General features: G+C 41.9%; 2 protein-coding genes across 3 annotated transcripts; one reads left to right on the plus strand and one right to left on the minus strand.

Moving 5' to 3' along the window:
• Positions 1 to 5,353: 5,353 nt before the first annotated feature.
• Positions 5,354 to 6,571, minus strand: LOC110675210. Its single transcript, XM_021839624.1, has one exon. The coding sequence runs from the start codon at positions 6,569 to 6,571 to the stop codon at positions 5,354 to 5,356; it is 1,218 nt and encodes a 405-aa protein (XP_021695316.1).
• A 4,149-nt stretch (positions 6,572 to 10,720) lies between these two features.
• LOC5564612 (GATOR complex protein WDR59) lies at positions 10,721 to 24,931 on the plus strand. Of its 2 annotated transcripts, XM_021846269.1 has the most exons (6): positions 10,721 to 12,792; positions 18,847 to 18,982; positions 19,040 to 19,205; positions 19,269 to 19,401; positions 23,988 to 24,017; positions 24,339 to 24,931. In XM_021846269.1, exons 1-6 carry the CDS (start codon positions 10,915 to 10,917, stop codon positions 24,885 to 24,887), a joined length of 2,892 nt encoding a protein of 963 aa, XP_021701961.1. In that variant the 5' UTR covers positions 10,721 to 10,914; the 3' UTR covers positions 24,888 to 24,931. The 2 variants fall into 2 exon arrangements, with proteins under 2 accessions (XP_021701961.1, XP_001648959.1); XM_001648909.2 differs by lacking the exon at positions 23,988 to 24,017.
• The last annotated feature ends 2,658 nt before the right edge of the window (positions 24,932 to 27,589 follow it).

Genomic DNA, 27,589 nt, shown 5'->3' on the forward strand with positions numbered 1-27,589 from the left:
TGCTTGTCGTGCCTGCCGTGTTTTATGCACTTGACAATATCCACTCTTTATACACTTGGTACAACTCGTGATTCATGCGACGCCGCCAGATACCGTTTTCTAGTTTACCGCCGAGTATTGTTCGCAGCACTTTACGTTCAAACACCCCGAAAGCTCTCCGGTCTACTTCCTTCAATGTCCATGATTCATGGCCATATAGGACAACCGGAAGGATCAGTGTCTTGTATAACGCGAGTTCTGTTTTCGTTTGCAGGCTACGGGACTTCAGCTAGTTACGGAGCCCATAGAAAGCCCGACTCGCAGCTGCAATACGTCTTTTCACCTCGCGGGTAACATCATTATTGCATGTCACTAGTGTTCCAAGATACACAAATTCTTCCACCACTTCAAACTTTTCACCACCTAGCACCATTTCGCTACCACTAACACGTCCGAACCCACGTTGACCACCAGCTATCATGTACTTCGCTTTTGTGGTGTTGATCGTGAGCCCGATCCTTGCTGTCTCCCTCTTGAAAGGCACGAACGCCTCTTCCACTGCCCGACGGTCAATTTCGATGATGTCGATATCGTCCGCAAAGCAAAGGAGCATATGGGAACGTGTAATAATGGTTCCGCTTCTCTGCACATCGGCTCTCCTAATAGTACCATCGAGCGCTATGTTAAACAGCAAGTTAGAAAGAGCGTCACCCTGTTTCAATCCCTCTAAGGTTACGAACGATGACGAAATCTCGTCCACCACCCGCACACTTGATTTCGATCCATCAAGCGTTGCACGAATCAGTCTAATCAGCTTCGGCGGAAAGCCATGTTCGGACATAATTTTCCACAACTCGTTTCTCTTCACTGAATCGTACGCTGCTTTGAAATCTACAGACAGATGATGAGTCTGCAAGTTGTACTCCCGGAATTTATCTAGGATTTGACGCAGGGTAATGTCTGGAATTCTGTTCAACAGATTGAGACCGTATGAGGAGTCCTTTGTCGGCAAATACCAAGCTGGTTTTCGATAGGGCCGATCAACGACGCATCAAAGTCGTTGATCGGCCCTATCGAAAACCAGCTTGGTATTTGCCGACAAAGGACTCCTCATACGGTCTCAATCTGTTGAACAGAATTCCAGACATGATTTTGTACGCCGAATTAAGGAGTGTTATCCCTCGGTAATTGGCGCACTCCAGTCGATGCCCTTTCTTGTACAAAGGGGAAATGGGACCTTCCAACCAACATGTAGGCATTTGTTCTTCCTCCCATACCCTCGAAATGATACGGTGAAGGAGTTCGTGCAGCTGCTCACTTCCGTGTTTGAGAAGTTCGGCTGGGAGCTCGTCCTTCCCAGCAGCCTTGTTGTTCTTCAGCCCATTGATAGCTTTTTTACCCCATCTAGCGTTGGAGGTTCCACAGCCTGTCCATCGTCATCGATTTGAATTCTGCTACCAGATCCACTTCCATTATCTCCGTTCAACAATGACTCGAAGTACTCTTTCCGCCTGGCGGCCACCATTGTTTTATACGTCAGCAAGTTTCCTTCGCGGTCGTTGCACATGGCGGGAGACGGCGCTATTTTTCTCCGCACACCATTTACGGACTCGTAGAACCGTCGCATGTTGTTCTGATCCATAGCTTCTTGCGCCTGAGCAATTACTGCCTCTTCATGCTCCTTTTTCTTTCTGCGATGGATCCGTTTTTCGGCTGCCCTTGCTTTCTTGTACCGCCCTCTGCTCTGACGGATACCAGACACCAGCATCCGGCTTCTAGCCAAGTTCTTCTCGTTCGTCATTCTCTGGCACTTCTCGTGCTACTATGCTCACCGCTCCGTGGACTGACTCCCACAGATCGCTGAGGTTGACGCTTTCGTCGATTTCGCTAATAGGGCTAATTTAATTGATAATGGTGGGTACTGAAAACGCAGATTTAAAAGCGCCTATCGTTGGTGGCTGTCTGGTCCTCAGAAGAAGGAAAACTTTCTGCGTATCCTTGGCGAATTAAGCAGCTAATTCTGTTCCGGTAGTGTGTATCGAGGCTGTGACCAAGGATAGTGTTCCTTACAGCAGCGGTGGACTCCATCCGCCTGATGCCATATACAAAGCGAACTGATGCCTTGAAACAGCGATTAAGTTGATCTCGGAGCGCCGCGGACAGTCCGTAATAGTAGACAACGTCACAATATGTGAAAAACGGGATGATTACAGACCTTACTAGCTTCAATCTGGTGTGGATGGACAGAACTGGGGCAAAGCTTCGGAGTGTACGCAGTGTCCCAAAAACTTTGGCGGTCACATCGTTCACATGGCTGGTCCACTTCAGATTGTGATCCATTCGCACTCCTAGATTCACTATACACAGTCCGACAGGTGAATGTTTTCACCACAGAAAATGATGTTGCTTGCTGGTGTTATCGCGCCTTCTTTGCAAAAGATTGAGGAAGAGGGAATTTCGCTCTACCCATCGCTCGATTCTTCCCAGGTCGACGTTGATGGTCGAGACGAGTTGGGCTACATTTTGAATGGCTCCTGAGATGTAGACCTGGAGATCGTCGGCGTAGAGTTGATAACTACACGTAAGCCCCAGAGGAATGCTGTTTATGTAGAAGCTGAACAGCAAAGCGCTCAGGCAAGAGCCCTGAGGTGTACCATCAGCCACTGGCCTTTGAGGGGAAATACAGTTCTTATACGCTCCGCCTGTGTGCGCTGCTCAAGGAACGAGGACAGAAGTTCACATGCACCAAGTGAGAAGCAGAACTCTTCACGCAGTTTTCTCTGCAGCTTACGGTGGTCTACACAATTAAGGTGATTATAGAACGAAGCCATACTTCAAATTTTCAAGAGCACGAGACTTGAGAACCAAACAGCGCTCTGCGTTGAAAATGTATCCCATTGGTCACCACCAGCAAGCAGTTTGATTGATTTTCAACGCGAACTTTTGTCAGATTCTCCTGTCTTGAGCACTTGAAAATTCAGAGCTTGGCTTCGTTTTATAATCACCTTAAGGTGAAACAGCTTGGAATCAACATCTAAGATTGGACTGAAACTTCAAAGGCACAAATCTCGCGAAGAAAGCATCCAACATCAGTGCATTTTTTATTTTGGCTTTGTGCACTTGCAGAAAGCATAAAATAAGAAGATCAGAAACGTTTGCCAACTATTTCTCTAGTTTAGTGCCTTTAAAAACGTGAGTAGGGGCACAAGTCGGCCATTGTGCCGGCCATCTTTGGATTCCGAGATGTTTCACCTTAAAGGCCAATGAAAAATCGACCAAAACCAGTACAGTGCACTGTTCGTTGTCGAAGTGATGGTAGATATCGTGGGTTACTTTTGCTAACGCTGTTGTTGTGCTGAAACCTTTTCTGTACCCTGACTGATTTGATGCAAGAAGTTAATGATCGATATCTTCCACATAACCGATGATTTGCTCGAGACGCTGGGAGGACGCTTATAGGCCGAAAGTCCTTGGGTTCGGCTGGATTGGTTACCTTTGGTATTGGGGTGATGAGGTTGAACAGATGAACCAAAACTGGAGTTAGCATTTTTATGAACGATATTGGAATTTGATCGGAGCCTGCCGCGTTGGTTCCATAATTTTACGGCAACTTTAACTTTTGGCTGTTGTTCTCCGAAAGCTAAAGGGTATCTCGCCACGGTCTGTGGCAGTCCGGTGTTCCTGCTCTTCCTCAGCTCCATCGTTGTTTGCTTGTTGCCGATGAAGATGCCGTTGTTTGATGCACTCGCTAATTATGCCATGGGATTGATTATCTTCATATGTCTAGAACAGGTGAGATTGGTATGCCGATACAGGTACGTCTGAATAAAATAAAATAGTGCCATGTTGATGAAATTTACGGACTGAAAGAAATAGCCCTTTTTCGTTTCCCGCAAAACTTTACGTCGAACAATGTTTCGCTGCATTTGAACGTTAGTTTATCGTTTGAGAAGCCGCAGGAATTTTAGCATGTTATGTAATACAGTGGAAACAGTGCAGTGCATTAAATTGCTTATAAAAAGTTAGAGTTTTTTTTCTCCTGATCTGTTTACTTTCCCAAAGTTCGAAAGAAGTTTCTAACCGGTACGGTTATCATTTTATATGCACTCATTGTACGAAGCTCGAAACAAGTTCAACTTAATCCTTATCAAGTTGCTTCAAAGTTTCTATTTTAACATACTGCGTACTTTCAAATCAAACTAAAGTTCATTAAAGGAGTTCTTAGTGCTTTAATTGAACTGAAAACTGAGAACAAAAGTTCAAAACGAGTTCATTATGAACTATTTAATCAGCAAAAAAGTTCCTAAAACCCAATTCCGGGCCAAGTTTGAACTTCTGAGTTCACTGATAAAGTCTAATCTGAACTTTTGGTTGCTCTCGAGATTCCTTGAGGACTCGTAAAGAGCAACTTTTGTAGAGATCTAAGTTGTATTCTTTATGGAAATTCCATGCGGTATATGGTAATCCATATGTATGTAAAAAAATCCAAAACGAAGAGGATTTTAGGATTAAAGGAGTTTAAGGAGATTCAGGAGCTAATCTAACAGAAACTTCTTGGCAATTTTCAAAACGCTCTAAGAGAATTTCCTTAGAAACTATTAAAGAAATTTCAACATCACGGAATCCCAGCTGCTGGAGTAATGAAGAATTCATGATGCAATTTCAGAAGTCATCACTTAAGGAAACTCAAATAGGAGAATTCTTGAAGAATTCCAGAAGTGAGATGTAAGCGATTACCAAAGAGGTTCCTTCCAAGATCCTTTCCCGTAGGAAATCTATCAGGCATCATAAAAAGAGAACTTTCTAAGGATTACGATACTCTAAAGATCTTGAAGCGATTACTTAAAAACATTTGAAGATTTTGAGTAGAATCTCCAGAATTATTCATTAAATTCTTTCATAGAGATTCCAAGAGAAATCCAATAGGGACTTTGAAGAAAATCTTCCTGGGAATTAAAATACAATCTTCTTCTGAGAGGAATCCTTACATCACGCTCTTAGGGGTAAGGAAGTTTAGAAAAGAATGACGATCCATACAAAATTTTACAAGTCTTTATACACAATGTGTTACATAGGAAAAGCGGGGGGGTTGGAAATAACTGGTTTTTATGATGCAAGTTTCGGTCGCAACTGAAAAGCAATGAGACAGATGGGAAAAATATCACAATAAGAGATTTTTTTTTGCACTATCTACTATTGTTGTCTTTATTTGCTTCAACTTCTATTGAAATATATTCAATTTGGTTTTGAACAGTAAAAATAATTCTCCTGAATCTGGTTTGTTTTAAAGTATATATTAACTTCTAGTGTTCATATCGTGATAATCACTAATCTAAGACGCGTGTTCTCTAATATCTATCCGAATGTGCTTATCCTATATAAAAACGTCCACCTTGCGGTAAATCAAGGTCCGGCAGATGGGACAGTACTGGTTGTAGTTTTGCAGCTGATCGGCACATTGCTTGCACATGCACAGATGGCCACACGGCACCAGCACCACCGATTTCTCGTTGTCCTCGCAGATGATACAGAGGCCAATGTTGGGCCCGGATTGGTCCGCAGGGTGCTTCTTGTTGGGACTACTTTGAGATCTGCTTTCAGTCGATTGGTTCGATGAGGCCGATGAGGAACGGGACGATTGTTCCGATTCCGAGTGGTCCTGCCTGTTTTCTATGCGGCTGAAGTGGTGCCTCTGATGGGGGATAATCCGAACTCGGCGCCGATCGGATAAGGTGAAAAAGGTGCGAATGAATGAAGCGGTGCGATGAATTCCGGTATCGTAGATGTGCGTTGCGCGGTTTTGCAGGTACTCGAAGCCAGCGAGAATGGTCAGTATAATGTAGTCGATCGATTGAGCAATCATTTCCTTGAGCTGAATGTATTTCCGACGAAGTCCTCGTCCATATGGGAGTAGCTTCCGGTAGAAATAGCGGAGAATCCTGAAGCAAAAGTACCTCACTCTTTTGCTGGCTCTAGGGTTCATGTAGGCCACTATCAGGATAACTATTCCGGCTGCTGATTGCAATGGAACATCCTTCACCAGGTAGTGTCCCAGGCGGGACAGAATCTCTAAACTCTTGGCGCCGACGTCCCTCGAAAAATGACCGATCACTCCCAGGCCAGCTTCCAGCCATTCCCAGAAGTTCTTGACGAAATGACCCGGCAGGGTAACCAGGAACCAGACTCCATTCCCGACAAGAACCAGCACCTGCTTCAGGAACTCAAAGGTGAAGATCGGAACGGTGAGCAATCTCCCGGAAAGCAGTTCCCCAATACCGTGGTATCCTGCCGCCACAGCGTTCCCCACGGACAGCACCGCATTGACCAGCCCCTCGCAAATGGCCACTAGACAACCGCAAACAAATCGGGCAATTGCGCTCAGGGCGTTTTTGAAGTCCTCCACAAAGTACGAATAGTCCTCGTAGAACACCACCATAAAGCGCCCGATGGCCTCCAGCACTTTCCACACGACGAAGCCGGCATTGCGGATGATCTCGACGAGGATCTTCCCGATGAAGATGCTAACTTTGAGCAGGTAGTTGATCAGTTGGAACACATTCACGACAAAGTCCGCTATCTCCGACAGGGCCATAACGGTTCTGCTTCTGGTGGCTGCTTCACTCAATCGAATTCCTTTGCCGTAGGGGAGAATCGTTGCTACGTTTTTTTGGGTTTCACATTGCGCAATGCACTTCTATTTTCCGAACTAGGATTGAAAACTGATGGGAATCAAATCGGTTCAACAAGCAAAATCAGTAAAACTTCGTTACAGAAAATTAAATTTTATGCAAATGCAAGGCCGGTTGTTTTGTTTGTGAAGCTGATTTTTGACAGCTGCAAGCGTCCGTTGTTAAATACGGTGTAATTGTACAGCGTGGGGTCAACTTATGAAACATAGGTCAAAATGTTGTTGGACTCCAAAAGTATCAAGCGTGTGCTAGAATATGGGCGTACTCGCAGAGAAATTAATTTGAAAACGAAAATAAATCTTGATTCCATTCAATTTTACAGTTATAGCTCTGCTATCAATCAGGATTATATTATATTTTATTGGTTTTACCTGTTGGAATAAAGGTAGTGTCGCACCTCAGGTAGAAGAATCGTCGGTTGAGAAGCATGCGTCGTCGTAGGTAACAGTGTGGAAGATTTGTTGTGAGGTATAATATTTGTGTAGGATTTTGAATTGTAAAAATAGATACCTGGTTTGAATAAAGAGAGTTGCAGCTGCTGATTGAGGTATCAGTCAGTTAGCTGCCCAGTTGAAGGAAACATCTACTGTATTGTATTTCTTTATGATTTGCAATCGGATGTGGACGGGCTAGCCTCGCTAGGATCTGCGTGGTCTTAGCGGACTAGCTCTTCAACAGGTTATGGGCCCAGGAACGTGTTCTTACAGCATGTATCGTTCTGGAGGAGGATTGGCCGCATAAGTCGCGTGGCGTAGGACGGGATCCTCAGGAAAGATGGATTGGCCGCAACGGAGGACGGAATCTATCGGGAACGTAGGCGATACAGGATACTGGATGGCAGCTGGCTGGTCAAAGGAGCTCGTGTGACAGGATCGAAGTCAGGAGGAGCTCGGATGGAGGACGGAGCATGTACGATGTTCGGAACGAGGAGGAGTTTCGAGACAGGAGGAGACGATCGGGAGTCGAGGTTGCGACCCTAAGGAGGAGTGTTGGAATAAAGGTAGTGTCGCACCTCAGGTAGAAGAATCGTCGGTTGAGAAGCATGCGTCGTCGTAGGTAACAGTGTGGAAGATTTGTTGTGAGGTATAATATTTGTGTAGGATTTTGAATTGTAAAAATAGATACCTGGTTTGAATAAAGAGAGTTGCAGCTGCTGATTGAGGTATCAGTCAGTTAGCTGCCCAGTTGAAGGAAACATCTACTGTATTGTATTTCTTTATGATTTGCAATCGGATGTGGACGGGCTAGCCTCGCTAGGATCTGCGTGGTCTTAGCGGACTAGCCTTTCAACATTACCCAGCAAATTTATTGTTGTTATTGTCGTTTTATAGCATGCATAGGCTCATTCCATAATTGATTTCAGAATTTTCAAAAGCAGTTTGTTCCTTCAACATCAAATTTATATGAAAATGTGTTCACTGCATGCTACTCCAACCGAAACACAGTTTCATCGAATGATTCTCAGTTTTGAACAGAAATCCTGCTTTTGAAGTTTCAATGATGACAAGGACGGATTCTTGAACGTTGGAAATGACGAAGATTTGTTTATAGGGTATTGTATTCATATAATTAAGACCTGCATATCATTTGGACAGACTAGTCGTTCTATGCTCATTTTCAATGAGATGTTGAGGAATATATGTACGGAAAATGATGTATTGCATTATTTAGACACTATGCTTCTAATTGATGACAATTTTCACAACAATTACAAATTGGCTTCAAAAATATCAAAATTGTAAATTGTATCAACAGAGCATCTGTGAAACCTATGGTTCTTAAATATGCGGATAGGGGTTTATTCACAAATTTCATAACGCTGAAAATGGACATTTTTGACACCAACTCACCCCCTTGTAACACTTTTTGTATGAATATTCCACGGATTTTGTATGAGCCGTAACATCATGAGGATACCCATCCACCCCCTTCAACTTAGCCTCAACCGTGCACTGAGAACAACGTAGCAGTTGAAATTACTATATTAGAGGGTTAAAATAAATACACAACGCCACTTGATTTGTGCAGTCTAAATTTGCATTTATTTCAAATATTTAGTACATTCAATTTTACCATGGTACTATTTCGACCGTAAAAATTACTATATCATGGTTAAAAACTTACAGCAGGCCAGAATCGAACCGAGGATCTTGCGTTTGTCAAACGCGAACGCTTACCGCTCGGCTAACGATGCGCTTGGATTAAGAGGGAACAAAACGCAAATGAAAAGCGTTCTTGATAGCTCAATCGTGATTGGAATAGTAAATTTAAAAGCTTGTTCATGGTTCTCATCTGGGAGGGAGGCACCGATACTACACACGAAATATGACACAACGTTATTTCAAACTGCAAGAAAACTCCCGCTTGCCAACGACAATCAAGGCAGACTTGATGAAAATCGCTAGTTTTCTTTTGTTGTGTTCCTCCGATCGTTCTGGACAAACATGGAAAAATGGCCAAAGTTTTCAATGCATTTAATTTTCGTTTTTAATTGATAAAATATAATAATGCGTATTTGAATACTTGATAATCAATCAAAATAAAAGGTGTTATTGTGACATTACTTTTGGATAAGCTGAATAGCTTTTCAATCGATTTTTTGTCACATTTGATAAAATGCAATTACGCGCTTTTATCATGTTTGTCCATTGTTCAAGATCTGGGATCACAGTGACAGTTCGTGACAGCAGAATCTCGGCTCACCTTGACGTACATAAATTTCGTATCGGTTTCTCCCTCCCAGGTTCTCATTACTGCAATGCTTGTTTCAGTGTAGGTGTTTATTCTCACGAAAAATGCTTAATAAGAGACATGTCCATGTCGATTGGGCTTTTAGGGCCCATTCACAAATTTCATAACGCTAATATGGGTTGGTGGGTGTCCTCGTGATGTTACGGATCATACAAAATTTCTTAAATATTCATACAAAAAGTATTACGAGGGGGTGGGTGGGTGTCGAAAACGGTCATTTTTGGCGTTATGAAATTAATGAACAAACCCTTAAGTCCCAAAAGCAATGAAAGCGGAACGGCAACGGAAAGCGGAACCGGTCTGTCAGGATGAACTATAACATTTTTGACAAACAGACGTAACACTTTTTTTTTCTTTGTCGGGTGTTGAATCACTGCGTCCAATGGATCATTAAAATAACCAAAACGGCCGCTATGGAATGCATAGATAGCGCCACCGTAGCCTTGTGTGTTTGACAGAACAGCAATGCTGTCACAATGTTAAATCCCATATACAGTGGCGCCTTTGTTTTGATACGGTGAGCACTTGCAAAAACTACCTTCAATGATCCATTAACTCGAACTATTGTGATATCCCCTTTTACTGTATGTATAGTACATACATCATCCAGTGACATGTATGTCACTAAATGATCTATGACGTAACACTTAGAACGAATCTCGATCAAAATCATAGTCACATAGGACATGAACGCCCAATGCTAAAATCGGTGTGTTTGGCCGACGGGTCAACAGATGGCGGTAGTGTATAAACGTCAAACACGAACAAAAACGATGCGAGCGCTGCGGGTGGCTGATTGGCCACCTACCAGATTTTTGAAGCGACCGGTAAAAAGGTGGTCGATGAACAATGATGAGAGTGTGACGTCTGTTTGTCTGCTGATAAAGATTTGAGTGTAAGTAGACCAACACTGTTCCCCGATCTTCTGTTTATTGATGCTGTTGCGACGGGCAGCTGTTTTGAAACGAAGTTACATTAGAACCATGCTTTTATATTTTACGGTTTTTATTTCCTTGTTTCGTTCAAAATACGTATAATTCTCAGGATGTAAACAATTTATTTCGTATCCTCATTCTGCGTAGTATTTTTCACTCAAAAATTAATTATCATAGAAAAAATGACTGAGTGCGTTTTGCCCCGACAGTACATATTACCCCATTCACCCCTGCCAAAACGATGTGCAAGGAAGCGCCGAAATGTATGCAGCCGTAGCACTCTCTCAGGCGGTGTAACAAAACGAACGCTTCAAATGATACGCTCTTTGAGTTCGGTGTATCGCAAACGAACGCTTCGATAGAAGCTCTCTTATCAGACGTCAAACAAAACAACAACAAGTTGTTCTTATCACAGTGTTGTTGTCTATTTTTCCTCAAGTTTATCCATATTTTTAATAGTTGTTTGTGCATCTAGAAGTGAAATTTGTGCTGATCGTAACAGTTAAACATGTTGCGTGTTTAGGGAAATTTTTGGGCAAAACTTATCCATCCAAACAATTATGTTATCTTCGTTCACGGAAGGGCCCCGATTCGGAGCCCCGGGCACCAGCGTCCCTTCCAGTATGGGCGGAACGGGCGTCGGAGGTCTGGAAACCGTAAGCTGCTTGTCGCGTCGTAGTGCTTGGGTTCGAGAGTATCGCGATCTGCAGGCTAATGTGATGTCCGTTGATTGGAGCGGGTCTTGGATTTTGCTGGCCGGAAGACGCCAACTTGCCCTGCAATCGATCAGAGATTACGAGATGCACGATTCCCCGGTAATGTTGAGCAGGGATGATGGCAACGGTGGAAGCCCAGGGGGATTGAGCAAGTTTCCACGGCCTTGGAAGTATGAAGTTTCGGCTGCTGAGTGGGCCATTTGTAAGGACAGTCAGGAATATTGTGCCATTGCAACGAGTCAGACAATAGAAGTGCTAACGTGGGAATCCGGAAAGCCAACGATTAAGCATTCCCTGAGGGCACACACCCGTATGATTACGGATATCGATTGGCACTCGAAGATACCGCATCTGCTGGCCAGCTGTTCCATTGACACGTTTACGCATTTGTGGGATCTGCGCGATCCGAGAAAACCGGTGCTTTCCTTGAATGCGGTTTGCATGTCCGGTGCCAGCCAAGTGGGCTTTAACAGGGTCTCGGGGAACTTGGTGGCAACAGCTCACGATGGCGACCTGAGGATCTGGGATCAACGCAAGGGATCGTGCCCTATTCAGTACATAACGGCCCACTTGTCGAGGATCCATGGAATCAATTGGAGTCATGATCACGAAACCAGCTTGTCGACGGCCAGCCAGGACGGAACGGTGAAATACTTCGACATTAATAATCCAAGACGAGCGGAGAAGATCATAACAACCTCTAGTCCTGTATGGAGGGCTCGTTATACGCCATTCGCCGATGGGTTGGTCACAATAAGCGTTCCTCATCAGGGAAGAGGAGAAAACAGTCTCCTGATGTGGAACAACTCCCGTCAAGACGCTCCAATCTGTTCGCTAATCGGTCACACAGATGTGGTTCTGGATTTCGCTTGGAGACGAACGAGCTTGACCGGCACCGATCCGGAACTAATCACCTGGTCTCGGGACCAAACCATGCGAATCTGGCGAATAGACGAAGAAATCCGGAAACTCTGCGAACGCTATCCGATGGAGGAAGATGACGGATTGATCATCGAAGAGGGCGTGAACCTCTCCAGGGTCAATTCGGGAAACAATCTCAAAAGTCCCACCCGAGAAAAGCAACCGTCAGTTTCACTGCAGCACGAGTTCTCACTGCTAAATCCAAATATCCCACACATAGACATTGAGGTTTTGGATCCGGTTAAAAGAACCGCCACGGTTCGAATCTCCGTCAACGGTTACGTGATCATGTTGCAGGTCAATTTCCCACTTCAATACCCGAACAATGGCATCGGTCCCGAATTCACCTACTGTCAGGGAACTTCCATTGACGACGACAACCTATCCGTTTCCCTGATGAAAGTTCTCCGGGCCACTGCAAGTCAACGCGTGAAAAAAGGAAGGACCTGTTTGGAGCAGTGCCTCCGAGCGTTGGTCACCCAGCTGAAAAATTCCTCCAACAATGGAGACAAGCACTTGCGGCTGCAATCACCTCGCTTGGAAGGTGCCCTCAGCAGTGCCCTGCACGATGCTTGTATCCCATTCCCAAAGACTTCCGGTGCTCGGTTTAGCCAGGTCGGAATACTGGTCACCTTTTCCCGGCCACTGAATACCAAACGGATCAGCTTGAAGCATCAGAATACTACGCCCAGGGCGCTGTCGGCTCTCAGCGGTGGTTATCTGGGAAATGTGATGGGATCGCAGCCGATTTTGTATGCACATCGAGACCCGAGTGCTTCTTCGTTCTACGTTCATGATAGGGTAAGTATCATTACAAGGCTTGTATCATTTATTTTTATAATATAATGAAATTCTACACTGAACCGATTATTCATTTCAGATCTATCTGAAAACACATATAGTTTTTTTCCATATAGCTTTTCACATAACGCTCATCAAATCATCACATAAACTTGCGAGATTTCATTTTAATCAGATTCATCTGATAAAACACATACCCTTCATGCAAACTGAAAATGAAAACCAATGTATGTTGTCAATCAATGTTATGTTGAATTCCGTTGACAAGTATTAGTATTGTCAGTGAGTTTTACATTATAGTTTAATAAGCTTGCGATGATTTCATTTCAGTTTTTTCAATAGAATTAAGAAAACAATATAATTATAATTGAAGAAAAGTTTATTTGATAAATTATCTGCGTTGACCTAAAGGATTAGTTACAATCAATTAAGCTTGTCCTAGGCACAGACAAACAGACGTCACACTCTCACCGATGTCCATCGACCACCTTTTTAACGGCCGATTCAAATATATGATAGGTGGCCAATCCACCACCCGCAGCGCTCGCATCGTTTTTGTTCGCGTTTGACGTTTACACACTACCGCCATCTGTTGGTCCATCGGTCAAACACACCGATTTTAGCATTGGGCGTACATGTCATCGTGACTATGATTTTGATCGGGATTTGTTCTAAGTGTTACGTCTGTTTGTCTGTGTCCTAGGTTTCATTCGAAAATATAATGTTTCAATATTATCATCATAATCTGTGAGTAAGTGATGCACGTTGGATAGCCAGCCAACTTCCAATGAAAGTGATGTCTCCTGTAAATACAAGTCTAAATTAATTAACATTTATTTACATTCAGTAAATAAATATTCAACTTACCCTTCTTTCATACATTCGCTAACTATTTCACAATTCCAGTTCATGTACAGTTCATGTACAAATTAAAACTTTCTTTAAACCACCACAATTAAATATTGAGAGCCAAACCGCCATCATGAAAGTACTAAAATGAGACTAGATTTTCACATCAGCAAATCACATAGCATTCATCGGATAACATACATGACTTTTGTTCATATACAATCCACAGTGTTGATAAATGAATGGTATGAAATTTCATAATGTGTTTTATGTGTTCTTTGAATGAATATCAATGGAAGCACATAACATGAATCGGATTTCAATTATTGCAAGGGTATGTGAGGTTTTTAATACTTTCTATGATATTTCTTGGTTCAGTGTAGTCATTTTTCCAGAGATATATTATGGAATACTCGACAATTCCACAGGTTCTTCAGGATGTTTTTTCTTAAATTTCTAGGGTAAAAGTTTTAGGAAATCTTATACATATTTCTTTTTAAATACTAACTGGCACTTCTCCGTGGAACCCCTCCAGGAATTCCAGAAAAAAATCTTCTACCAATTCTTCCAAATATTATTCCAGAGATTTTTGAAGTAATGCTTAAAGGTTACGGCAAGGAATTGTTCCAACAAGTCCTCGAGGGATTCTTCATGAAGTTCTTCCAGATATTTCTTTAGAAACTTCTATAGCATTTCATCCAAGGATTGTAACTTCTAAACGTAATTTCTGTGTGATTATCTTTGGGAAAAGCAAGGTTGGTGAAGGTATGAATGATAAAGCCTGTCCACGATAAATTTCGGACACGGATGGCGGGTGTACCACAGAAAGTTCGAGAATTTTACAGAAAGAAGGATTAACATCCTTGTCAACTGTTTATTTTGTAGATATAACTCTTTTATTCTGAAATAAACAATTGTTTTTGTTGAATTATGAGTAACTTTTTTTTGCTGCCATTATTTGGGTGTCCGAAATTTAACGTGGACAGGCTTTATTACTCTCACTTAAGTGATTAGTGATATTTTACATATTTCAATTGTTTTAAAATTAAAATATCTTTATTTTATCTAAATACATGTTATGAAAATTATTTATACATAAGTTCACACTGATTCGAACAAAAAATAAATGTAGCTAGCATAGTTTGGAGAAAATTCATTTATTTTATACCCATAAGTTATACAGAAGTATTGTGGGCTTATTACTAATGATGATTTCGAAACACACTCTTAGTTCGAAAAATATTAATTACATATACAGGGTGTCTACTACCTGAAAAAAAAAACAGAAAATAGTACATTTCTCAGGAAAGCAGGTTTTTAGAATCCTGTTTACGAATTTTTTTGCAAGTCTCTAAAAAGTATATTTTTGATGTAATAGAGATCTTACCCTCCATTTTAATCAAAATAGCCTCTAATGTCACTTTTTTGCCGTAATCTACTTGCAGTGAAACCGGTGCAAAACTCTAGAGGCTCCAGAGAAACCTCCAGAGACTATTACGCGACTGTTCTTGATAATATTTTGTTCAGATCTCGAGGAATTATGATGATTTCTCCAAAGATTCCTTCTGGAATACTTGTTTAAGAATGGTACCAGCGATTTCATGAAAAACGACGCTTAGAAGAATTTCTTCAGAATTTGGTCCACCAAATCCTAAAGCACTCAAACGCTATTCCCTCCAGTAATTTTCACAGAGATTACTGTGAAAAAAATTCTATCTATTATCTCAGAGTTTCCTCCACATTTTTTTTACTGGTTCTTCCCCCGATTTTTCCAGTTGTTACTTCTAGGAGAATTCCCACGGTTTCTACATGAGTTCTTCCACAAATATTTAGTCAAAAGTTTCTGAAAACAAAACCGTTTCGACATTTTTCCAAGAATCCCTGCAATGATTCCTACGCCAATTTGTTCATTTATCCCAGGCATTTTCATACGGGTTATGTAAAAAATTCATCTATGATTAGTTCAGGCATTTATCGACGAAATATATCATAAAATTTCCCAATAATTCCCCAATCAATTCTTTATTATGTTTCTCTAGAAATTTATTTCGGCATTCCATCAAAATAATATTGCAACGATTTTTTTTAAATAAAATCTTTAAATCTTCATGGGTTTTCACAACTTTAACCAAGGTTCCATCTAGTTAATACTAAATCAATTATTACAGTCCTATAATTCATACATAAATATTTCCAGGGATTGTTTCCGGGTTTCTTCGAAAAGTTTTGATAAGACATGCTTTAGAGATTCGATTTTTTTTAGTTAATTTAGCAATTTATAAGAACATCCTAGAAAGAATTTAATCAGGAATGCAGGAGTTCTTTCAGAGATCATCGTAGGAATTCATCAAGGCATACTTAGAATTAACACAGGTCTCATAATCTATGATTATAGGATTTTATTTAGGAAATCCTCGCAATTTTTGTTCAAAATTTACTCTAAAAAAATCTTAGAGATTTCCTTGACATTCTCTTGGAGGGCTTTAGGACATTTCGTCGAATGACATGCATTTTAATGCAAAATCAGAATTAAAACGGCATGAAAATTTTGCTTAAAGGAAAACTTTATGGCGAAGTGAATGTTAGGTGTCGGTAATTCTACTTATGGCCAATTGGTTTATTGTGACTTCCAGCTTAAAAACATTCCTTAAGCAAATATATGGCTTTGCTGACAGTGTTGATGACCTCGGATGAATAACAGAGTTTGAAGTAGAAGCTTTGAATTATTAAGAATGAAAATTGTGCTTATTTTATGTATCGTGCAAGGGAAGACGAGTTGACTGAGGCGACAAAAGGTGACTTGCTTCCATTTAAGATCAGCTTATCTCGAATCGCAGAACATACCTGAATTAAAAAGCAGCATGAAACGTCAAAAACGCAAGATGTTGATCAATATGTTGGGAGAGCGTCCATCAAATTGAACAACAAAACTTTGCTAATCACATATAGATTGTTGGAAAAATAGCTGATACTTTTATAATTATTCAATCACACTTGTATTAGCAACAAAATGCTACTCTCGACGGTAGTCAGACTAAACGTAAAACTTCGTTTCCATACTAATTAGATTCGACCACTATCCTTTCCATGAAATGTCGATTCGACCAAATATCATATACATAAATGTCCGTTCGACCAAATGTTCTTTCGACCAAACGTCATTCGACTAAATGTCTTTCGACGAAATGTCATAGATTCCTCTTGGAGACATTCCTTGATAAATTTATGGAAAATTTCGAAATTCTGAAAATGTTCCCAGTGACTTCTTCTAAGATTTCATTTCAGGACTTTTCCACTTATTCTACTCCCGATTTCTGCAGTTGTTAAATATTCTAAGCCCCTAAAAATTCACAATAGTTCATTCCAGCGTTTCCGAAGATATTCGTTCAATGTTTTTTTTTGTCGGTGAGCCTTGAAGAAATTCTTCCAGGAGTTTCTACGCCGATTTCTCTAGTTTTTCTTCCAGTCGTATGAACCGTTTGGATTTCTTCAAGTATTAGTCAATTATTTCTTCCAAAAAATTCTGCAGGGATTATTCCACGGACGTCGCATGAAAACGTAAAACCCGTTTTTGAGCATAATCTGAAAGCCATGATCTTCATCATAATAAGCACAGTCGTATAAGCATACGCATAGCATAAGCATTAATGACCGTACAATTCGTAGTTGCTACTCCGTGATTAACCAGAATAATCGAAGTTGCACAAGGAACCAAGAGATGTAGCTCCACATTAAATGTACACTTTCGAAAACTCCAAACATTAAAAAGTCAATCAACCGAGATCACCTCTGCATCTCCATGGTTGTCATGGGATAGTTTTATTAGTGAGGAGGGATCATGGCTGCATGCTCAAGATTCACCTTGGTAAGTGATGCGATTCATATAACCTCAGGTAAAAAAATCACCCAACTATCAGTACTCTCTCTCTCTCTCAGTACAACGTGGACATACGATAAGTCGACACTCTTAACATCGAACCATTCAAAAGTCATTTTTTATAATGATAAAAATCAGGTAAAAGTAAGGGTATAGGATTCTAAATGTTTATGTGCAAGAGTCTATGTCGACACTTACAGTGACGAATTGTTTATATTGTGTTAAATCAATTCATTTAAGTACCATGTCCACTGTTGTCACAAGTTCGGCAAGCAATTTGCTCGTGTGAAAAGCGGAACACCCCATTAGTGACAACTGGAACGGTCAATACACGTGTACCTAAAGAATTCCTCCAAAAGCGTCTACTTTCTCTTCTGCGATCACACGATGGTCCTACAATTTTCTGGCCGGATTTGGCCTCGTGCCATTATTCGAAAGAGATTTTGGAGTGGTACAAGGCCAAGGAGGTCAATTTCGTGCCGAAGCATCTGAACCCCCCGAACGCATCGGAACTGCGGCCAATTAAAAAGTACTGGGCCATCATGAAGCAGGCACTTTGGAAGCACCCTAAGGAAGTGAAATCGGAGGAAAATATGAAGAAAAAATGGACTGACATGCAAAAAAAAGTTGGTCCAAGTATTGTACAGAACCTTATGAGTAGTGTGAAGAGAAAAGTTCGTATATTAGCAAGGCTGGTTCATTGTACTCTGTAGCCAGAGTTAGGAGGAGCTGAACCCGCCTTGCATTAGATATAGAAAAAAAAATTAAAACAACAAACATGGACAAATATTCATAACATGTTTTCTTTATTCTGGAGCTATTCTTAGAAACGTATAAGGTTGAATTCTTAAAGATATTTTGACCGAAAGTCAGGAAAGAACTCCTGAAAAAATCATCGTAGTGATATCTTAAAGAAACTTTGGAATAATATCTAATTTAATGTCTCGAAAAAGTTATACAGAAAATACATTTAGTAAAGCGAGCAGTAATACTTGCAGTGTTGGTTAGATTCTCTGAGGAGTCCTTATGAAAACTTTTATCTCATGTTCATATTTGGTTTCTTTTTTTTTTTCTTGGATACTTTCTGGTCTCTTTTTTGTAGGCATGAGGCCTCTAAAGTTACTATTTTTAAGACACTTATAAGCGGTTTCTTCACCACCGCTTATGCCTTAAACCTAGTTTAACCATATTTACAGCTTTACAGCGTGGTTTACAGCTAAAGTGAAGGTGAAGAAATCGGCTCTTAGTCACTCACTATCGAACTAGCAATTGCTATGTTTTAATACAGTTTCGAGAAGCATTGAGTATTGGATTTTTTTTCCTTCCAGCAAAAAACTTCTCGAAACCGCGGAACACAACCGAAGGTCTGCGTTGCAACGGTTAACGTGTACGACATTTCAAAAATATTGTACGTAAGCAAAGAACTTGCCGAGAACTACATCGTCAACACTACAAATGTGGCAGGTAATTAACTGTTGATTTGTTTTACCTTAAACTTATTAAAATTGAATACCCCTTTAGAAATGTGTCGCCACAATAAGGAAGTGGCTGAAAAGTACGGCCGTCCAGACCTGGTCCAGTGTTGGTCGCTGGCGGAAATGATCGCACAACCCAACAACGATTTCGACGCGGACGACGACATGCTTTGCTCGCAGAATCCCTTCGCCAAGAGCCTTCTGGAGTCGCTGTAGGTTATCCTGATGCTTTGTCGCAATTCTATTTACATTAAAGGGACAAATTATTTCGACAGCATAAGCCACTTTGCCAGAATCTACGACATCCAGACGGCGGCCATGTTATGCTGCGCCTTTGGACGGCACTGTCCATCCCTGTACGAACTGTCGCGCAGTTCCAGTTCCAGCAGCAAATCCGTCAACCAAAGCGTATGTATGCATTTGTTTGTTGCATGTACCTATGTTGTAGTGCCGAGGAAGGACTACTTTTTATGGCTAAGTGTTGTTCCATTGTTGGCTTTTGGTAGATATTGCTTTGGGTGCAGGTTAATCTTTGGTATCTTATCTTTTTTCCCTTTTAGTCCCTTTATCTTTTCTTTTTTTCAATGTGTTTCCTTATATTTATTTACTGTAATCAATACTTTAGCTGTCGTTCGTAAACTAATGGCTTTCCATAAGCTTCTCAAAGATTATGGATGTTTATTTGAATACTTGATCTCTAACTAGTTCTTGGCCCATGTGGTCAATAAACGGTTTCAGTTCTTTAGTTATTTACGGGTTCATTTCATTACAATGTCAGGTTTAATAATAACGATTGAATTTCAGGCTATTTCTTCTATTTGAGCATTTTTCAATCCCTAAAGGGAGACCGAGCTGAGTACGATAGTTAGCCTTATATTATGCTGCTTTGAATATCTTCTAACTTTGTGGGCAAAAGAACCCATCATTCATAACCAATTTTTCATATAACTGTATACTTACTTACTTACTTATTTGGCTTTACATCAATTATCTTGATAAAGCCTCGCCAACAATATTTCGCCAATTCACTCGGTTCATGGCCGCTTCTCTCCATCCTCGACTGTGACCCTGTATTGTAAAGCTGATTGTATCATTGGGAATGTAAATCTGTTGATGCGAAAAGATGAGGAGGTTTTGCGCCCGTTTGAGAGAGAGAGCAATAGTAAAAACCGCTCAACTCAAACAGGCTTTTCCCTGCTCCAAATTAATAAATAAATAAATAAACGACCCACGCTCTCCAGGTCCTGGTGCACCTGGTCAATCCACCTAGCTCGCTGCGCCCCACGCCTTCTTGTTCTGACCGGATTCGTAGCGAACACCATTTTTACAGGGTTGTTGTCCGGCATTCTTGCAACATGCCCTGCCCAGCGTATCCTTCCAGCTTTAGCACTCGGCGTTCCCCAAGGCGAAAACCCCAAGAGCTTGCAAGTCCTCCTCGAGCATAGTCCACGCCTCATGCCCATAGAGGACTACCGGTCTTATGAGCGTGCGGGGGTGAATCTTTCTTGACCGCAGATTCTTCTGGAGGCCATAATAGTCACGACTTCCGCTGATGATGCGCCTTCGTATTTTCCGACTAACATTGTTGTCAGCCGTCAACAAGGATCCGAAATAAACGAACTCGTCCACCACCTCGAAGGTATCCCCGTCTATCGTAACACTGCTTCCTAGGCGGGCCCTGTCGCGCTCAGTTCCGCCAACCAGCATGTACTTTGTTTTCGACGCATTCACCATTAGCCCGACTCTTGTTGCTTCGCGTTTCAGGCGGGTGAACAAATCTGCCACCGTTTCAAATTTTCTCCCAATAATATCCACGTCGTCCGCGAAGCAAACAAAATGTCCGGATCTCGTGAAAATCGTGCCTCGACTGTTAAGTCCGGCTCTCCGCATGACACCTTCAAGCGCAGTATTTAACAACAGGCACGAATGTCCGTCGCCCTGTCGTCGTCCCCGCCGAGACTCGAACGAACTGGAGTGTTCGCCCGAGATCTTCACGCAGTTTTGCACACCGTCCATCGTTGCTCTGATCAATCTTGTGAGCTTCCCGGGAAAGCTGTTCTCGTCCATGATTTTCCATAGCTCTATGCGGTCGATACTATCGTATGCCGCCTTGAAATCGATGAACAAATGGTGCGTAGGGACCTGGTACTCACGGCATTTCTGGAGGATTTGCCGCACGGAAAAGATCTGGTCCGTTGTCGAGCGGCCGTCGATGAAACCTGCTTGATAACTTCCCACAAACTCGTTTGCTATAGGTGATGGGCGACGGAAAAGAATTTGGGATAGTACTTTGTAGGCGGCGTTTAGGATGGTAATTGCACGATAATTTTCACACTCCAGTTTGTCGCCCTTTTTGTAGATAGGGCATATAACGCCTTGCTTCCACTCCTCCGGTAGCTGTTCCGTTTCCCAGATTCTGACTATCAGCCGATGCAAACAAGCGGCCAACCTGTCCGGGCCCATCTTGATGAGTTCGGCTCCGATACTATCCTTGCCAGCGGCCTTGTTGTTCTTGAGCTGTTGAATGGCATTCTTAACTTCCCCCATCGTGGGAGCTGGTTGGTTTTCGCTGTTCGCTGTGCTGACGTAGCCATCGCCTTCGCTGTCCTGATCTTCTGTGCCTGTGTTCCCTGCGCCATTCAGGTGTTCATCGTAGTACTGCTTCCACCTTTCGATCACCTCGCGTCCGTCCGTCAAGATGCTCCCATCCTTATCCCGGCACATCTCAGCTCGCGGCACGAAGCCTTTGCGGGATGTGTTGAGCTTCTGATAGAACTTCCGCGTTTCTTGAGAACGGTACAGCAACTCCATCTCTTGGCATTCCACCTCTTCCAGGCGGCGCTTTTTGTCCCGGAATAGGCGGGTTTGCTGCTTCCGCTTCAGCCTGAATCGTTCCACGTTTTGCCGCGTACCATGCTGCAGCATTGCTGCCCGCGCTGCATTCTTCTCCTCTAAAACCTCCTGGCACTCTTCGTCGAACCAATCGTTTCTTGAGCTCCGTTCCACATATCCGACAATGCTTTCGACAGCGTCGTTAATGGCTGCTTTGACTGTCCTCCAGCAGTCCTCAAGAGGGGCCCTATCGAGCTCGCCCTCATCCGGCAACGCTGCCTCAAGATGCTGCGCGTACGCATTGGCGACATCCGGTTGTTTCAGCCGCTCGAGATTGTACCGGTGCGGGCGTCGAAACCGCGGGTCTTCAGTACATCAGAGAGTATGCGAGTACTTCCAATGAAGTTGAGAGATCTGTGGTTCCACGTACCGAGTTTCCAATCGCTAGTCCTTTTTCGTCGCTGTGGTCTTTGCCGATTGTTCCGGTCCGTATTGTCTCGTTGACGTTCCTGTGCTGATGTGTTTTTACGATTGGCTTGCAGGGCCTGACACCAACCCCCTAGATTTCCGGAGGACCATTCCCCCTAAATGTTCGGAGGACCATAGTGCGCAGTTTAGCTTAGAGTCCTTCTGTGGCACTCGGACGATGATCAGCCGCCCCTGACATGGGGAACCGACGCTGTTGTGAGCCGCTCCTAACATGGAGTACAGACGCTCAAGGTTTGCAGAAGCAAGAGCAAAAGCAACCCCCCCCCCCCCCTTCCCTGTCAGCATACGACCAAAGTTCCCACCGGGGGTTGGTTACCCGATTTTCCTCAAGGTTACTCGTACCCCGGCCAGTACCACGAGGAGGTAGGGATAGGAGTTGCTGGGCAAGATGCTAAGGACCGCACAAAGGGGTCTATTTTATTCCTGCAGGTACGCGAGGTACCAATGGTACGCCATGCCCAGCCATTTACCGCGCCAACTATATACGAATGCCGTAAAGTGCCGTAATTTAGAAAGTTAAGGAATAAAACAATAATTCAAATGGATAATCAAAAATTAGTATTGCATCAACAAAAAAGTTGTATGAGTTGATCGCTAGCAAATCTGTTTAAGGTTATGGGAAAAAAAAATTGACGGTTACATCGAACCGCTGAACCGCTTTACATTTGCTGACCAGCACTACCTCCGTTTTATGATAGATGAGCCAACCGCTGGTTAACTCCAGCTTCTCCACCTCTTCCGCAGTCTGATCATTTATTACAAGGACGACTTCATCTGCAAATCTGGTTGATTTCGACCTCATTCGGAAATTTTAGTTTTAACACTCGTGTATGAATCCCTGTGAAACCTCCGCGCTATCTGGGCCCACAACAGGTTCAATCACAGAATAAGTTTATGCACAGCGTTGCGCTGCACGCAACAACATGGATAAACAAACGTAATACTTAGAACAAATAATGAGGAAAAACATGAATTACTGAACTAGCAGAATATTACACGTTAGGTGTTTGTAAAAGAAAATATTTTAAGCTCTAGAATACAAAGTTATGGCCATAGTGGTTCCCTATTTCGCTACACATTATGATTTACCGTCAACGTACCAGTATCCGCTCATGTTCCAATAGCCCGCTCACGAGTTTATAAAGTTACAATTTGAGTAAATACACAAAAAAATGTCCACAGTATGATTCTATTCGTCGATTTGAATTGTATAGCGGCTAAAGTTTTCAAATTTACGTTGTGTAAACTTATCTTTTTTCAGTCTGAGCGGGCTACTGGAACATGAGCGGAAACTGGTGCACTGATGGTATTTGTTTTCAAATTTTAAATTATTTTGTTTGTTTTAGTTGTAAGAGATCAAAAAAATCTTCATGTTTTAAGCATAAAAAATATTTAAAATGTGAAAATATCCTAAATTAGTTGTATTTTCAAATAGGGTACAACTATGGCCATGACTAGTACACTTTCCCTACATTAATTGCTAGGTAATTCCGAGAAGAAATAAAGCAAACCACCCTTTCTCAATGTCGTACTCGTTCCCATCATGGGTGTTATTTATCTTATTCATTTGCTAACCTTTCTTTGTGATACTAAAATTGTCTGTGTTGTGTTGGTATAATTTAGAATTCCCTCCCTTTTACATTTGGATTTATTTTTTTCATCCATTTTTATAGCACTTTCTTAGTGGTCTGCGCAAAATCAAGGTAATTGGTTTATTTTAAGTAATCGTAAAAAACAGTTCTAGTTTCATTTCTTTTATTGCGGATCGGATCACCCATTATCAATTTAATTCATTAAAATTAGCGGTTTAAAAACAATAACAAGATTTACATGCGCGGTGAACTAGAGAATTTGAAAAACATCCTAACATTTTCGACCATTGCACCAGTCGCACGTTTTACATTTGCGGAAATATGCATGTGGACAGAATGATGGCTTAGTTTGAAGATTACCCTAAGGCGATAGTAGTTGATAAGCTCGTGAAGAGTAAGTAGCATTGATCTGTGTTGTTTCACCCGACTTAGCCAAGTGGATCACCATACCATACGATCCTGCCCGTGGATAGTGCCAATTCTAGCAACGTGTGGAACCTTGCCCAGCAACTAAAGCACCTGCGGAGCAACTCGTGGTCGGATTCGTTGGACGACTGTCGCATTGCTGGAATAGGAGACATCAATCGGAGTCTGCTCGGCGATAGCAATCGATACCTGTACGATAACTTCAAACGTGCCTATGCGGAAATGCTGTATCGCTGGGGTTTGCTGGTGACCCGAACGAAGATTCTGAAGTACCTGTCCAGCTACGTGGATCCGCCTCGATGCGTGGAGTTCGTGACGGAGTGTCCCCTGTGCTGTCGGATCGGATCACCGGCTTGCTCCACGTGTAAGAAACCAGTGCTGTACTGTACGCTCTGCCGGCTTCCGGTGCGTGGAGCTGCCAACGCGTGCCTTCACTGTGGCCACGGGGGCCATACCGAGCACATGCGCATATGGTTCGACAAGTACGACGAATGTGCCACGGGCTGTGGGTGCCATTGCTTGCAGAAAAGTTCGGCGTTATGTAACCTGAACTGAGGTAAGCCCTGTTTTTTATTTGAATAGATTCTATATTATTGTAATGGAAGAAAAGTTATTTGAAAGAAGTCCTGTGTGTGGTGTTTACTCGGAGGTCAACAAATGAACTAAACACTATTTCAACCCACTCTAAACTAAAAAAAGCTAACTTTCTAACGTGAGCAATGTGGTTGAAGTAAGTCTGTAACTTAAGCTAGGTATGCTATTTGGCTCAAGAAAAGTAAAAATTTCTGGCCAAGAAATGGTCAAGAAATTCCCTACAGTGAGCTCCATTTGAGTTGACATTTCTTTTTAACTGCGTACTGCGATCAAAGAAAAATGCTTTTCTTTAGCATTTCTTGCAAGAAATTTCTCACGCATCGAGATAGGCGATTACTTTTCTGTTGAAGTGCATACTTCGCTTTACTAAGCATATTTTAAGTTGGTATATTTTTCTGGGAAGCTACGTTATTCACGCCAGAGAGAATAAGGTAATTATGTAATCCGTAAATCAAATGCCACGAGTATTCCAAGGTAAAGCAATTCTTCAACAACTTGAAACACATCGCAAGTAACCACTAGCCTGCTAATACACCTTCTGGGCTTTAGGGCTATTATACGGCTAATATAGGGCATGTCAGCTGTATAATAGCACTATATTGGCACGCAGGAATTAAGGTGCTTTTGGTTACTTGGGATCTCCATCAATCACAAACATCACTGCCTGTTAATGTCTCTTCGCGCATCTTCTCGCTGCAGTTTCGATCCTCATATCAAACCACGTGACCATTTATGGAGGGAGTGGGGGTGGTTGTTTCTGGCCAATGACCACGAACCATACAAATTTTGAAATTTTCGTATGGACAAATGATCATAATGGGGTAGGCGGGTCTGGAATCCCAAAAAAAAAAAAACACGTGATTAATGGACAGCCCCAAACAAGATTTCGAACTATGTAGGACATATTATATATAGACACTTTTGAAAAGTCTAGAAAAAACGTAAGAATGTTGTCAAGAATCTTACCATAGATTAGGCAAAGGTTCTATGGAATGGATTTCAAAGAATTTGCCAACAATCTGTTATGATCATGCTTTCGTCAAGGACCTTGCTAACAAATTGTTGTATTGATTATCGTGAAAGTATCTATTCATGCAGTTTTCGAAGGTCTGTCCAATTTGCTTGGTAATAACAAGCTACACACTCGGTTGCCAATGGCTTTTAGGGCGAGATCACAGGTTATGCGAGAATTGTGTATCATTGGTTTTAGCTTCATGCAATAAGAAGATCTACTGTTCCGTGCAAAAGTTTGGAACTCTGTATGGTGTATTCTAAAAACAATGAAATTTTATCAAACATATTTTTCCAATACTGTTTACGTGATTTTTTTTCAACATTTAATCAACAAAAACTTTTAGTTATTACAGCATTAGAATCTTGGTGAGCCAATTTTCTGGAATCCAGTACCTGTGTAATAAATCATTCACAAATTTCATAACGCTACAAATGGCTACTTCCGACACCTACCCAACCCCTCGTAACGCTTTTTGTATGAATACTTTACAAATTTTGTATGAGCCGTAACATCATGAGGACACCCACCCACCCCGTTATGAAATTTGTGAATGGGCCCTTTGGTCCCAAACAGAACTGAGGAGCGTGTTCAAACGCAAAACGAGAATGACTCGCCCGATCGTGTGGCAGTGCTGCCACATTGTTTGGTAGTAAAAATTCTTTTTATCTTAAGTCACCCTCCAATAAAAAATGTTGTTGTTTAGATCAAAAAGAACCTTTGCAAACGTATTATGGTGGTTCTTGACATTTTCTACGAAAAGTATGTTCAATATGCAAAATTGTATCCGAAAAATTAAAACACTTGAGTTTTGAGAAAAACTAAACAGAGTAATGGTATTTCTGCTTTATATTGTAAATTTTGCACCTTATCAAACGCGAAAATTTGAAATCGTCGCCGGTAAAACCGTCGCCAAAATCGTCGCCAGTCAATCAGCCGCTGCGAATTTGACGTTTCACCAGTCTTACCAACATAACGGCTTATTACCTGCTTTGATTTGTTTGCTGGCGACGATTTGGTTGGTCTGTTTTAAAGTTGGTGGCGCGTTTTGTTGCCCATGAAACAGACAATATCTTCTGAAACCGTATCCTAAACACGTGAAATATCCTAAATTCTTAAAAATCTTTTTTTATTTCTAAAATCTGTGATCTGTGAGTAGGCAAGGGGTCATGCACAAATTACGTCACGCTTCGAGGGGGGGGGAGGTGGTCGAGCCGAGCGTGACAAGCCTTACAACATTTTTGGAGGACTCATACAAAAAGTGTGACAAAGGGGGGGGGGGGGGGGGGGGGGGTCGAAAAAGTTGAAATTTGGCGTGACATAATTTGTGTACCATCCCCAAGAACAGGAAAAAAATCTGTATAATTACAGATAAATCTGTGCACGTGGCATTACTGTAGTGTGCACAGTCTGACGGCAAGAGGAAGAATGAGCGAAGAAGCAGGAATCGGTCTTTTTATACATTGCGAAGCGGAACGCAAAAGAAGTGTGGAAAACTGCTTGAACGTGAGTGGTTGTGTAAGAAAGGGGTCGACATTTTCCCAATTTTCAATAGTTTATTGTCGATAATCAATATGATAATCAATCTTCGAGTTTTTAGTAGAATACCTATAAGTAGATGAAAAAACCGAATTCAGTACTATACCATTTA

Source organism: Aedes aegypti, chromosome 2, assembly GCF_002204515.2.
Source record: "Aedes aegypti strain LVP_AGWG chromosome 2, AaegL5.0 Primary Assembly, whole genome shotgun sequence".
Lineage (NCBI taxonomy): Eukaryota > Metazoa > Arthropoda > Insecta > Diptera > Culicidae > Aedes > Aedes aegypti.